This window comes from Rhinatrema bivittatum, chromosome 2 (assembly GCF_901001135.1).
Source record: "Rhinatrema bivittatum chromosome 2, aRhiBiv1.1, whole genome shotgun sequence".
Taxonomy (NCBI): domain Eukaryota; kingdom Metazoa; phylum Chordata; class Amphibia; order Gymnophiona; family Rhinatrematidae; genus Rhinatrema; species Rhinatrema bivittatum.
The window spans coordinates 61,406,817-61,422,533 of record NC_042616.1 but is presented as its reverse complement, the minus strand read 5'-3'; the positions used below and the strand labels follow the sequence as shown (position 1 = coordinate 61,422,533).

Sequence of the window (15,717 nt, the reverse complement as noted above, 5' to 3'; positions counted from 1 at the left end):
CCCAAACATCGCCATCCTGCACATAAGTTATCTGGATAAGTGGCAGCTGCTGACCACAGGCAAGGTGGAGAGGAGGAGTAATATAGTGGTTAGAGCAGTGGGCTATAAAGCAGGAGACCAGCGTTCAAGTCCCACTGTTGCTTGTTGTAACCTTGGGCAAGTCACTTAACCCTCCATTACCTCAGGTACAAACTTGAATGTAATCTGCTTTAAAGTACAAAAAGCAGAATATAAAAAAAAGAACACTGAAACAGTGCCATTTAGCTGGATAAATACAAACTTATCCACCTAAGTGGTGCTGAATATCAGCCTCTTCATGTTCACTTCTTGGTTATCTCTCCAGTACATTCATAATGTACCCTTTCTTTTCTTAGATTGGTAGTGGGACAGAGGACTGATTTCTGATGCTTTAACTAATTAGATTTGTGATCTAGACCCTCATCTTCTCAGACTGCTCCTGTTTATAACCCACCACATTTAGTTCTTCTCTCTTAACTAGTTAATGACCCTAACATCCCATCTGATGATCCTCAGTTTACTCTACTTTAATCCCTCTCAGATATGGCTTTGCTGCCTTAGCATAAAGCCTCTTATTTGTTTCTTATTAGTCTGTCTTGTCTAGATTGTAAACTCCAAGGAGCAGTGACTGTCTATTATGTATCTCTGTACTACAAAATAAACAAGGACTCGGCTATAAGAAGTTTTGTTTTTTTTTTCTGTTAAAGCTAAATGAGTCTGCAATTTTTATTTATTTATTTAAACTTGATATTCCCCTTTTCATTGACATCACAAAGTGGCTTACAATGTAATAAAAAACATATTACAAATTAAGTAAAGAAATAACATATAGGGAGACGTTACAACACAATAATAGTACAGACTCAGAGTAGAATCGTCAATGCTGTCATTTCCCTTCAACCTATATTATAGTAGCAATAGCTAGTTTACTGCCCAGGAATGGCTTGCTCAAGTGGGCATGCTGTCAGTCTCTTCCAAAAGGATGGAACAAGGCAACGGGATTCTTTAATTAACCCTTGCAGTCAGAGGCTGGCCAGTCTCAGCTGAATTTTTTCTACCTGATGTGGGCCCCATCTGGCTAAATACCAAGTCCTGTTCCTTTAAGAGATTTCTCCATTTACATTTCGGTTTTCTTTCTACCCACCAAGTAAAGGTAGTATCACACCACTTACGAGGGCTACAAAGCAGTGTCTCGGCTTATTGCCAAGAACTCTCAAAGTTGTATCCTCTCAGAGATCTCCTTTTCTACCCATAGGGGCTCAGATACATTTTCCCTTCTATTGCAGACGCCCCACCCCGGAATTCTTTGTCTTCTCTCGGTAGTGTTCCCGGGTATTTCCTGCATGGTTAGGCTTGAATGGGGATGTGTGAGCTCATCCCGGTCTGCTCCTTAATCTGCTTCTGTTCATCTTTGGATGGGATCCCAAAACCTCTTCCTCTCTCCTGTGTTTCTTTTGCAGGTAATCACATGAATCTCTGTGCTGCACAAAGGAACCTCCTGTATAATCGTTGGGAGGATTCTGCTTGCCAGGGAGTCAGTATGAAATTGTGCCCATTATGTAATTGGAAAGGGTGTGCCCATATCTGTCATGCTTTCCCGTGATACATGATTATTTAAGGGATTGGCCTTGCCTGGCAACTTTAGAATGTTTATGTTGCTTAAGTGTATAATGAATGAAAGGCTTGTTTCTTTTTTTTTTTTTTTTAGAAATGCCCTACTCTAGTTAATTTTGAAGTTAATATTCAAAGCTGGCTAATTAACAGGCCGATACAGTACAGTGCACAGAAAAGCAGTAAAAACTGCTTTTCTGTGCACCCTCCAACTTAATATCATGGCGATATTAAGTCGGAGGTCAATTTTGCCGGCGTCCGGTTTCCGAACCCATGGCTGTCAGCGGGCTTGAGAACTGATGCCGGCAAAATTGAGCGTCGGCTGTCAAACTCGCTGACAGCCGTCGCTTCTGTCCAAAGAGGCGCTAGGGACGCGCTAGTGTCCCTAGCGCCTCTTTTTACTTCTTTTTACTGCCGGGCCTAATTTGAATACTGAATCGCGCGCATAGGAGAGTGGCCTGCGGACTTTACTGTATCAACCCGTAAGTAACTTAGCTGGATATAACTTATCTGGCTAAATTGCAAGGTATGTTCATCAGCACAGCTAAGTTGCTGAATATACTTGAAGCCATTACTAGAACCTCAAACCTTTTGAACACTACTTCAAGCATTAATCCTGACTGGCCCAGGTTACTGTAATGCCCTACTGACGGGCCCTACCAGCGAATGCAATGGCATCAATACAAAATGTCCAGAACTCGGCCGCTCGTTTACCGGAAGGGACAAGACTGCGGGAACATGTAACGCCTACACCCTCAGCTCTCCACTGGCGCCCAATGCCTTTTGGAATTCAATACAAGATAATTACAGTTGTCCACAAACTACGAGAGAACGACCCTGTTCCATGGTTTTCAATCCCACTCTGCGACTCTACGGACCCAGCCGAGTCCTAAGATCTGAGAACAAGAACCTTTTTGGAATTACGACTAGGTATTATGAGATAAAGAGCTTTCTCAGTGGCTGCACCTGAATTATGGAACTCTCTCCCTGAGCAATCACACCTGATTCCTTGTAGCAGAACTTTTAAAAAAACCTTAAAGACACTTCTGTTTAAAATAGCTTTTGGGGGTATTTAGAAGCATAAGAAAGAATTCTTAATTTATGGCAGATTATCGTCTTAATGTTGATTGTGCATTACTTTATCGTATCACTTAATTTTGTATATGTCCACCTGTAATCAGCTACGAACTATTGGATGTAGCGGACAGGAAATAGATTTAAAGTAAATAAATAATTCCAGAATCCAGAAGAAAGGGAGTCAGACTGAGTTTAACAGTACCAGTTTAACTGGTCTGACTGCTAACAGGGTAGGATAATCCAGAGATTATTTAGTGCATATTTTTGCACATTTTTCATAAAATCCTTGCTTGCAAAACTATTCACCCTAGTAGAGATGTGAATCGTGTGATCGATCGTCTTAACGATCGATTTCGGCTGGGAGGGGGAGGGAATCGGATGTTCGCAGTTTGGGTTTTTAAAATATCGTGTAAATCGAAAACCGGCACACTAAAACATCCCTAAAACCCACCCCGACCCTTTAAAATAAATCCCCCACCCTCCCGAACCCCCCCCCCAAAATGCCTTAAATTACCTGGGGTCCAGAGGAAGGGTCCCGGTGTGATCTTTTACTCTCGGACCTCCGTGCGTTGTAGAAATGGCGCCGGCGCTACCTTTGACCTGTCATATGACAGGTCAAAGGTAGCGCCGGCGCCATTTTGTTTGTTTGTCCCCCGACGTCAGGAGCGTAGGAGATCGCTCCCGGACCCCCGCTGGACCCCCAGGGACTTTTGGCCAGCTTGGGGGGGCCTCCTGACCCCCACAAGACTTGCCAAAAGTCCAGCGGGGGTCCGGAACGACCTCCTGCAGTCGAATCGTGTGGTCAAAGGTAGCGCCGGCGCCATTTCTACAACGCACGGAGGTCCGTGCGTTGTAGATCACACCGGGACCCTTCCTCTGGACCCCAGGTAATTTAAGGCATTTGGGGGGGGTTCGGGAGGGTGGGGGATTTATTTTAAAGGGTCGGGGTGGGTTTTAGGGTTGTTTTAGTGTGCCGGTTTTCCCGCCCTCCCCCTTCCCCCGATTTACGATTTTTTAATGATAAATCGGGGGAATTGTTATTGTATCGCGGCTCTAACAATTTTTGACGATTTAAAATATATCGGACGATATTTTAAATCGTCAAAAAACGATTCACATCCCTACACCCTAGTTGCTAGTGGAAGAATGTCCCTGTAGAAGGCAGAAAATAAGGAGATCCACCTATCCTGTTGCAGTTTGCTGAGTTTCAAATAAGTAAATAAATAATAAAATCCAGGGGTACATGAATGTAGTCGAATGTGCAGCTTTGACTCTTATTTGCTTGTTTCCCCATTTCACACCTATAGATGTTTTGGGGTTTGTTTGTTTTTTACTGATTTTCCTACAAAGGCAAAGTTCCTAGCGTTTTGCCCTTGCTTTAAATTGTTTCTTACATAGCTGCTGCTTTCTAGGTCTAACAGATGGGTGAACCAATCACATTCCAGAAAAATGCTAATCTACAATATATAGCAAGTCTGCCTTGGGAGAAACTCAGGCTCACTTACTGCCAGCAGGGGTTACTGCTGTAGTGGAGGTGCTCTCTTCTCCCAAGTTGGAGTTAGGACATATTAGTTTAGTTTAGTTTAGTTTAGTTTATTAACATTTCTATACCGTTACATCAGACAAGCCTTCACAACCATTTACAATTAAAATGTTTGAAAATACAATAATTATAAAATAGAGAACAGCTAAAAACTACAAAGGGAAAATAAATAAATTAGCTGTTACAGTAAAAGTCAGATAAGAACTATTAAGATCATAATAAATATATACTAAATATACTAAATAAAACTAAAATAAATGATTCCTTATCCATATCATCTCTGCAAGGGCGCCTGGCCAAACTCTTTCCTTCCTAATGATTATGTTATGCAAGTCTGAATAATACCTAAAAGTACCATTGCAGCTCCTTACATTCTGCATGCCTAATAAAATTAAAAGGAGGTATAATGCAATGAGTCTACTGGAACAAAATATGTACGATAACCAGAAAAGAGAGAGATAAATCATGTTCTGAAGGGCCCAGAACACCTTGAAATATGTTCAGACAGATGAAGGCAAGGTTACCAACTCGTCCTATTTTTTCAGAACAGGCTGATCCAGACTTTGTTTTACTCCACTACATATTTGGACTTCTAGATCTGAGTTTCTTATGGAAATCAGAGCTACAAATCAGTGCATGCAGGACAAGATCAACCGGTCCTGAAAAAATAGAGCCATTTGTAAACTTAAATAGAAGGAAGTTGTTGAAGAAAGAAAAGCCCAGGATAGATTTATTTTGGCAGTGAAGTGCCTCAAATGACAAGAGAAGCTGATAAGAAGAATTAGTACAGTAGTCATTTCCAAGATCCATAAAGCTATGATGCAAAGAGAAATTGTCATGAGGTGCTCCTCCCACATGAGATGTTGCTAGACTGGTTAATGGTTTGGTATTGGAAAGAAACAAAGAAAAAAAAAAAACTTCCTACGTTACAACATACAACAAATAAAAGAAACTCATTCACACCATATACATGATTAGTTTGAACTGAAAAGATAAAGAATGGAGAGCTGGTTGAAAGTCGTGTGGATGCTTGCTATAGCTACAGTGATTGGCTCAGCCTCACTTCCCCAGAATTTTCTGATGGTACGAGACAAGGTCATTGCGTTGGCCATTGACCTCTACAACAAAGATGTTCCTGGATACTTTGTTTTTAAGATCCTTAAATATGACTCTAAGAACATAACGGTAAGTGCTATTAAATAACTTTCATGTGTGTGTATACCAGTTGCTTCATAATCTAACAGCAGATGTTACTTATGCTATTCTCATGCTATCCTTACCCTACAGCAGTAGTGATAAATAAGAACCAATCAATCAGTCTTTGTCTCCGGGCTTTCATAGTGATACAATAATAATACACTTGAGGTATACCTCAGTGCCACTAGGAGTACGTCTGCCCTTGTCTCCAATGCCCATTTCAGGAGATGCCAAACCTCCCAGAGAAGGATATTTTGTCCCCGGGCAGATTTACAAGAAGCTGAATGAAAGAAATGATCTGCTCTCTGGGCTGACCACAGCTCTCATTTCCCAGCTCTGTGAAAGGTTGTATGGTTATGTATCAGATAGTATAGATAAATCAAACCAAATGACAAGCATAAAAAGGTCAAAGCAAAAGGAACAGTCTACAACGATCTTTTCAACATTAAAACCAGAATCAAATTAAACTAAATCAGACCATCATAAATGGTACTACATATTCTAGCAGCAAACACTGCTTAGGTAATGTAACTCTTTTTTGGCGGACAGCATATATCCTAAGGGTCCATAAAAGAATTCCTGTATGTGGGCTAACTCCTCAGTCCTTCCCCCAACTCTTTTATTTCCCAGGGGGGATTCTTCTCTATGGGGGGGAAGGATTACCTTCTGGGCTCAGGCACTGGAAACTTTCTGTGTGTGTGTGTGTGTGTATTACCCTTGCACTGCGGGACAGGTACCTGGATAAAGCAGGCAGGACTCACTGGATGGGTGTTCAAAAAAATATTTACTGATATTGATTGTAACAAAATCAATAAAGTGAATAAATAAAATATCCAAATACACCCAGATTCCTTGTCTTTGGTGTAGTAGAAGTTTAACTGATGTATCCCTCAGTGAAAGTATCCCTTTTTACTGAAACAGGGAATTTGTAATCCATCCATGATGTGGAATGAATGTCTGTCCCAAGGAGCTGGGGTATCCTAACCAGGACGGATGTCCCTTTTCCTACAGTACCCGATGTCAGAGGGGCACTCCCGATCTTCACCTGCCTGTGTCCCATGTCCCAGAGTGGAAACTCCAGTTGGGGGATCTCCTGATGTCTTCTCCAGCTCCTCTTCGAAAAAATAAGGCACTGACCCTTCTGAGGACGGGCACGTTCTGGAACAGCTATGTGTTGTTCCTGGTTTCTGGCTGTCTGGGTTGTCTTCTGAGTTCTGGTCTTCATAGTCAATCTTCCCTTCATTTGTCTTCAGCATCTCATCTTGCTCCTGTGGTCCCTCATCCTCCTCTTTGTTCCTCATCTCATCAGATTGGATTTCTAGCTTTGAGTTTGGATTGGACTTCTGGCTTGACCTTGGACTGGATCTTGATGCTGCTTGACATCTGCCTTCTCATCATTACTGATTGAACTCTACCTGCCCTGACCACTGTACTAAGTGAACTCTGCCCACCTCGGATCACAGCCTGATCCTGACTCGGTTTGCCTGTCGCCTGCCCTGACTACTGCTCGTCCAGACTCTATCTTCTCCTACTGTGCTGGCCTGCTGCAGCATCTTCTTCGTGACAGATCTTCATCTCCACAGGGGCTCACGCCTAAGTCCAGCTGGCTTCGGCACTCGATGGCTCAACCTAAGGGGAATGAGGGCTGGTATTGCTGAAGCTCCAGTTGGGCCTCTGAGTTAGTCAGATCCCCAATGGTGGGGATCTGCAGGACTTCTCCCTGCAGGTTGCGCCAACTCCTCCTCGGCCTAAGGGTCGACTTCCATAACACAAGAGCTCTACAAAATTATTCCTTCTCTCTTCAACTCCAGATTCTCTTAAGATTAAGGGGTGATCTTTAGCTGCCCTTTTTCTCCAAAGCCTTCCTTCTTCCTCTCTTTCCTTCTAACCCACTGGGCATGCTCCCAAGGGTTATAAACCCAATAACTTGCCTCTCCCCCAAAAAGGTGAGGTTAAAGCAATGAGAGGAATCCCAAATACCAAAAACTCCCCCTTTTATCGTTAGCTTAGGAAAAATACTTTGGGAAAAATATTTGTGACGGGAAAGGCCCCTGTCACACCTTCATTATCAAATATGTCCAGAAGAGGAATATGGAAAAGGGTCTGTATAAACGAAGTAAAATAAAAAATAGATCTGTGTATGAGACAGACATAGCAAAGACTCCATTCCTTGGGGAGTGACTGGGATGAAATTCCTCAGTAATAATACTCCCTGGAGTGAAAATCTTTAATTTCCTTATTACAGAGTTGTGGAAATTAATATAGCTCCTGTTGTTTTAACAAAACACAGAGGGTAATAGCTATGAGCTGATTTTACTTGATGTGTGTGTTATATGTGTGTGTCCATTCTCAAAAGACAAAAAGAGAAACCTTTCCTCTCTTACCTCCTGGGCTGGAAGCACTTTCCACTTTCAGGCCTATATTGGGGCAGGAATTTCTTCTTTCTGAGAGTGCTGCTTCTCTCAGCAATTTCCAGTTCTCCATGGACAAGCAGGACAATATAGCCACACATCTGGGCGCGCTGAAGTTATAAAATCAGGGGTCGGCGAGCGCAAGGGGGTGCACAATTGTGCACCTTGCACGCGCCGAGCCACGCTGCCTTCCCCCGTTCCCCTTAGCCTGACCTTCCCTTCCCTTAACCTTTCCCCCCCAGCCCTAATCTAACCCCCCAAAAACATTTTTTTTTACTTTTTGCGCCTGCTCAGAGGCAGGCGCAAATTGCGTGCGCTGGCCAACTGCCAGCGCGCGATCCCCAGCACAGCAGTAAATATGGCCGCTGTGCCGGGAGCCTGCCCCCGCCCTGCCCCCAAACCACCCACAACCCATCCCCTCCCCGCCCCTTTTTGCAAGCCCCGGGACTTACACGTGTCCCGGGGCTTTACGAGTGTCGCCAGGCCTTTTAAAAACAGGCCCGGCGCGCGTAACCTTTTTAAAATCTGGCCCTTTATGAACAGTTGGATCATTGTCTCTCCTTCATGTTGCCGTAATTAGTGAAGATATTTTCTTTTTAAAACATTAGTTTTAAAAGTTAGAGTAACATTAGACAGCGTAAAAAAAAAAAAAGTCTCATGACAAACATTTGTCAAAGAAAAAGATAAAAGCCCTTTCAAACTTTGTATGCAATGCTACCACAAAATGTCGATTCAGGATCAGCATGATCTGTGCTTCAGATATTTGGGGCCAGAACATGATACAAAGAAATGTGGCCCATGCCCGTTCATAAAGATTTTTAAAACTCAAATATGAGTTGCTGAAATTGACTGTGAAAAGAACATCTGAAAATATAAAAAGGAAAAGATCTACTCCACTAGAATAAATTCCACAAAAAAAAGCATCACATGTCCGATGATTCAAAAAATATAAAGCATACTAAATCTGAAAAATCATTGCTGACCTGCACCGAAGTATCGCCTGCGTAGAAGAAACATGATGCAGAAGAATTATCAGCGCACATAGGGCCGGATTTTAAAAGGGTTACGTGCCGAGCCTATTTTGCATAGGCTTGGCGGCGCGCGCAAGCCCCGGGACACGCGTAAGTCCCGGGACTTGCAAAAAGGGGCAGTCGGGGGCGTGGCCGAGTGCCCCGACACAGCGGCCTGTGTCGGGGCCTGCACGCGCTCTCTTTTAAAATGTACCCCATAGCATATAGTTCTGAGAGAACATCAGCGCCAGCCACTTCCTTAACAGAAAGAAACCAGGGTGCAGAAGAAACAGTGATGCCGAGGAATGGTGCGGAAGGTACGTTGGTTCCAAACTATGGCACAGAAGATGCAACTATACAGGACAATGCAGAAGCATTGTCACCAAGAGGAAACAGCAACAACAAAGCATTCATGCTAAAAAGAAAAACAGTGCCAAAAGAAAACATACTTTTGTGGAAATATCAACACATGGAAGAAGCTGGGCAAATCACCAGATAGAATCAATAAAGGAAAAACACAGAAAGAAAAAAAAAAAAATAGGACCAAGGTTTGGAAACAAGTAGTTTAGGTTCGCATCCTCAGCTAGAGCCAGAAATCTAAACACCAGAAGAATGGAAACATCTACAAATTCCACATCTACCCAGGGCCGGTGCAAGGGTATTGGGTGCCATAAGCAAATTGTCTGCCTGGCGCCCCCCCTCCCCCCATTGCATCCCCCTCTGGACTCCTACCTCAGTCGCGCTGGCCGATTATCTACTCTTTGCCGTGAGCGGAATAGGCTCCACTCACGGCCCCACATGGCTGCTCTTCAGCGCCCTCTAATGAAAGGCACCCAAGGTGACCGCCTAGTTCGCCTAATAGGACACGCCGGCCCTGCGTCTACCAGAGTGTCACTCTTTCATGCAAAAACCATGGTCAGACTTTTTGGCAACTTACTTTATATGGCCTTAATATGCGAAATACGCAGGGGAGCCTAATTTTAGGAAAATGCGCCCAGCGACGAGATCGCGCCTCTCCCAGTTCCCTCCCAGTCTGCTCCAATTAAGGAGAGGACTGGGAGGGAAGTTCCTTAACCATACTCCCTCCCTCATCCCCTCTCATCCCCACCCATTAAATCCTTTTGTCTACCTTTTCTTCTTTTTTACTTACTGCTCCGTTGGAGCAGAAGCAGATTATGATAAATGTGGATAAGTGGATATTTTTCCCTATATGCATCACCTTGCACTTATCCACATTACATTTCATCTGCCATTTGGCTGCCCAATTTTCCAGTCTTCCTGCAATTTATCACAATCTGCTTGTGATTTAACTGCTCTGAACAATTTTGTATCATCTGTATCATCTGCAAACTTGATTATCTCACTCGTCGTATTTCTTTCCAGATCATTTATAAATATATTGAAAAGTAAGGGTCCCAATACTGATTCCTGAGGCACTCCACTGCCCACTCCCTTCCACTGAGAAAATTGTTACTCTGACTGCTGAGGTCAGGGCCCTTATTTGTAACTTTTTGGTTCCAATTCCCTTCCACCCTACCATCGATGCAGACAGCAGTGCTGGAGCTGCATCTAAGTGAAGTATCTAGCTAATTGGTTTGGGGTAGTAACCGCCGTAATAAGCAAGCTACTCCCATGCCTGTTTACCCTGCCTGTGCAATTCAGTCCTTGTTGGTTGTCTGAATATAAATCCTCTTTACTTCATTCCCCCCTGCAGTTGAAGCAGTGAGCTGCACTGGATATGTATTCCAAGTGAAGTATCAGGCTTAATTGATTTGGGGTAGTAACCGCCGTAACAAGCAAGCTATTTGTTTACCCAGACTATGTAGTTCATTCCTTGTTGGTTGTTGTCTGAACATAAATCATCTTTTCTTCATTCTCCCTGCTGTTGAAGCAGAGAGCTATGCTGGATATGCATTGAAAGTGAAGTATCAGGCTTATTTGGTCTGGGATAGTAACTGCCGTAACAAGCAAGCTACTCCCCTGCTTTTTTGTGGATGCAAATCCATTTTTCCACATTTCCTCTTGCCGTTGAAGCATAGAGCAATGTTGGAGTCGCATTAACTGTGTGTATGTTTATTGAATAAGGATATTAATCTCCAGGTATTAGCAGTCATTCCCGCAAGCAAGCCACCCTTGTGCCTCTTCTCTTCATTCACATCCTCTTTGCTGCTAACGGGGTACCCGCTCCTCGGGGGCCTCTGCTTCTTGCAGGTCACTATCAGGAACTGGTACTCGCTCCTCGACGGCCCATGTTCCCTGACTTACTGCCTGTGTCCATCTCCTCTTCTACCTGGAAGAATTCACTACAGACGCCATCCGTAAGTACTACTACCATCTACTCCTCAGAACTGTTTCCCTGGAACCAGGTACTCGCTCCTCGAGGGCCTGTCTCCGTTCCAGCGCCAGTGCCATCTCCTGCGTGGAACAGGGGCATGAGTATTTGCCAACAAGTCTCTGCTCCCAGGGATCTGGTATTCGCTCCTCAAGGGCCAGCTCTCCCTATCTCGGGGCTTCTGTGAATGTCTTACTATACTCATTCTCTCAGTTCTTTTCACTACAGCACTGCTACCGGAGGAACTGCTGTTCCAGCGCCCTGAGGAATACTAGCCCAGCCGGGCACCATTTTCTACTCACTACCACCACCTCTGGTGGCTTCACAAACTGTCTAAATAAAGATTGTGTGTCCAGAGCTGAGCCTGACCTGTGGCGCCTCATGGGACTTTCCCCCGTGGGCGTGGTCAGCTGCCACCCAAACCTTACAAAACATAACAAAAGCCCTTTACATTGCTACTTTAGTTCATTATCTATCTATTTATTGATTTTTTAATTTACGTTGCCTTTCAGTATTATCTACTCTCCCTGTTAATTGTATTTCTATCGGTTATATGTAAGGGTGCCGCCCAAAAGTTCCTGTTTTTTGTAAACCGATGCGATGTGCGAACGGCTATTGGTATAGAAGAGACTTTAAATAAATAAATAAATAAATAAATAAATAAATAAATACTTGAAATTCTCAGTTTGAAGTGCTTGTATAATGCATCAATGATAACAGCATAAATGATAGTTGCAGTCATTACCAAATGAAACATATTAGAGTCTTTGGTGGTTTCCAATATTACAATTTACTGACAGGTTGTAAAATGATTCATTACAATCTTTATAGCTGATATATTCACTGAGATGGTACAATGCTTTTAAGTCTTGCTTAAGTTTAAGATGTTACAGCCAATTGATGTAGTCTTCCCTCCCATGGGTAAAGGACAAGTTGATTGCTTCCCTCCCAATGTAGGTAAAGTATCAAAAATGGAATTCATTTTACACAGTCATTTATGTCCTACCTCCTTCTCATCATTTTCTCCTGTGACCTCTTTAGTTTCCTTATAGTACCTGAAAGGCACATGTCCTTCTTTTCTTCTCTTTCACAGTATCTGGATGATACTTGTAACGCCTCTTCTCCTTATCTCCAACAGATATACCTTCAGCCCTGGATAGTGTCCAACTCCTGTCTTCTTCTCCTCAGGATGGCTGAAAGTCATCCTCTCCTTGGATCATGATGATCTCAGATTCCTCTTACATGAAGAGAACCTCTCCCATTTAATGACAGAGCAGAAATTAAATTAGTTTAACTAAATCCCAAGTCACTGAGTACTCCAAACTTAAATAAATCAACTTCAAATATAAAATGGAGGCATCAACCCAAAATGGAAAAATGAAAGAACAGACAAGACATGCTGTCTCTACAAAAGAAAATAGGGAATCCACATGTTAAAACGGTGGTTGGGCTTTATAGGCAGGCAGAAATACCCATTGCTAGCTTCCACATGAGGGAGCTGTAAACCCACACTACTGCTATTATTTAGAACATAAGAACATGCCATACTGGGTCAGACCAAGGGTCCATCAAGCCCAGCATCCTGTCTCCAACAGTGGCCAATCCAGGCCATAAGAACCTGGCAAGTACCCAAAAACTAAGTCTATTTCATGTTACCGTTGCTAGTAATAGCAGTGGCTATTTTCTAAGTCAACTTAATTAATAGCAGGTAATGGACTTCTCCTTCAAGAACTTATCCACTCCTTTTTTAAACACAGCTACACTAACTGCACTAACCACATCCTCTGGCAACATATTCCAGAGTTTAATTGTGCATTGAGTAAAAAAGAACTTTCTCCGATTAGTTTTAAATGTGCCCCATGCTAACTTCATGGAGTGCCCCCTAGTCTTTCTACTATCCAAAAGAGTAAATAACCAATTCCCACTTATCCACACCAATCGTATATCCTAACCAGATCCTAGTAGGGAAGACAGGACCCCTACAAACATAATACAAGAGACCTTCAAAATATGAGGACCACCAATTGTGGATCATTTTGCATCTCAATCCAGAAGATTCTCTATAAATGCCTGTAAATAAATAAATTACAAACTAGTCAAGTTCTTTCCAAGAGGCCATTAAAATAAATACATTCACCATTCCTTGAAACATGGGTCTGATATATGCATTCCCAGGGGCGGATTGTGGGAAAGTAGTGGCCCGGGGGACTTTTCTCCAACTGGCCCATGGGTACCGAATTACACATACAATATAATTTACATATATATGCACCAGTGGTGGATTGCAGGAAAATAAAGGCCTGGGGGATTTTTTCAAAACCAGCCCTTTCCCTGCAGCACATATGTCAACAGCTCCCAAAAGCACGCCTTGTTAATTCTGGAACCTGATGGAATTGAGCTAAGATATCTCCAAAATAAAAATCTTGAGAGGTAAAAATACTACTTACAACATGTATATTATACTTGTATGGAGTGCTGAAAAACCCTGCAAAAAAGTAAAAAAGACCCTTGGAATTGGTATTAGGTCTATTGTAACGTGCATTGGGTATGAGCTTTGCCCTCAGAAAAGCCACAAGTAAACTTGATTACAATTTCAATACAGTAAATCTCCATATCAAAACTGCAATAACTGCCAGCACGCAAACACTAACAACCCTACTTATGAAAAGGCAACACTGTTATTACACCAGACCCTAAAAAGCCATTACACCTACTGTTAGGAAAACAGAACAATCCAAACTGCTACAGATCCCTATACAGAACCTCCACACTAACAGAATACGTCAACTCAGTCACAGATGTAAAATACAAACAGATCCTCACAAAAATGCAGAATAAAGTAACCATAAAGTATTATTACAAACATTCAGACAAAAATTGAACTGTTAACCGCAACAGGCCAGACTATTATGCAGTGCAAAAACGGAAAAACAGAAATATTACAATACCTGAAAAAACATCAAAATCAGTAAATAAAGGATCAATAGGAGTAAAACCATACTAATAAAAAGAATATTTCAAAACAGCTGACAAATAGAACATCTAATAATTGAAAACTCATATACATTTTCCAGACCAATAAAATATTTCAAACACTACGCAATTCTTAAAACTTTAAAAGGATAAAAAAAAATCCCTGGTTGTTCATACCTTGAATCTTTTGATTTCCAGATGCCCTGAGATTGTTGTGGATTAGAGCAGGGGAGAGGTGAGAGGTTGTTCCTCCCAATATCTCTCTCTCATATAATAAACACACATGCTCAATCATGCTCTCACATAGACATGCTCACAGACATGATCTCACAGATACACACAGACATGCTGTCTCAGACATGCAGTCATACACAATCAATACAGAAATTAGGAGATCCACAAAGACAGGAAGTCAGTAGCAAGAACTACAAAGATGCAAATCCTGAGACATGAAAGGGGTGGGAACTAAAGCTCAAAGAGACCTCATAACGACATGCCAAAAGGCTAAGCGATTATGAGCTTATAGTAGCATTAAGATGTTTTAATCATTGGTCTCTGTGGGCTATGTATAGAGGGCGCTTCACCATGAAGCTGCCCGATATGCACTTTGAGTCTGTGGAGTACTTGAGGTACGGATCGCTTAAAAATTAAAGCTTAAATCCGACGATGTACTTATCTTATAAAGTAATGTCCGGTGATTGGCCTTAAGGTGATGAAAGAGTGGTAAACACCGACAAAATCCTGACACTGAGTGTTTCGGAGCAGACCTCCTTCTTCAGGGGGTCGGGTGCCACTGGAACCGGCTCTATCGTGATCCGGAGGGTGAATTGCTTACTGAAAAGAAATAAGTACAAAAAATATGTGCATAATGATCCCACTGACATTTCAATGATGGCGCAAAAGTGCAGAGCTGTTGCTGCTGCTTCTTGGACGTCGCGCGAACTTTGAGCCAATGCTGCCTCTTTCTGCAACGGCCAGCGCTCTTCTTCTTCCCGCCCACGCGGACCCACCACTTCCTCTTCCGGGCCATGCGGACAGGAAGAAGGAGAAGTCATGCTATCGCTGCCCCCAGACTGGTGGCGCACCGGCCCTGCACGTAGATCTCTCTTCACGCCGCAGCAGGATGGGCTCTGCCGCGACTTTTGCAGGTTCTCTCCCGGCCTGCATGGCTTTCTTCTGCCACGGCAAGATGGGCTCTGCCGCGGCCTTGCAGGCCATTCTCCCGGCTCCGCAAGTTTCTCTTCGGGCCACAGAAGCCCCATTTCTCTTTGGCTGGAAACTTTATAATACAAAAAAAAAAATTAAAAATCACGTGACAGGAGTGACCAGCCCACCGGGGGAAGCCTGATCCCCTGATAGGTCAATCTGCTTCTGTGCATTCCCGCCAAGTTCACTTATCCTGAAAACAATCCTCAAGCTTTGTAAAGCCCCCTAAATGCCACAGCAGAATTGTTTTCCATGGCTACACAGCTTAGCAGTAGCTCCTCCAGTTTGTCTTCCAATATTTCCAAAACTTCTGACTCAATAGCAGGGAACTCTGATATA

At 43.0% G+C, this 15,717-nt stretch overlaps 1 protein-coding gene across 1 annotated transcript in view; it reads left to right on the top strand.

The window, feature by feature from the left end:
- The first annotated feature begins 5,210 nt into the window (after positions 1-5,210).
- LOC115084012 (cathelicidin-related peptide Na_CRAMP-like) overlaps positions 5,211-15,717 on the top strand; it is a 53,487-nt gene continuing 42,980 nt past the window's right edge. The window contains exon 1 of the mRNA XM_029588264.1: positions 5,211-5,434. Coding sequence (XP_029444124.1) covers positions 5,249-5,434 — 186 coding nt within the window. The 5' untranslated portion in view covers positions 5,211-5,248. The remainder of the gene's footprint in view (positions 5,435-15,717) is intronic.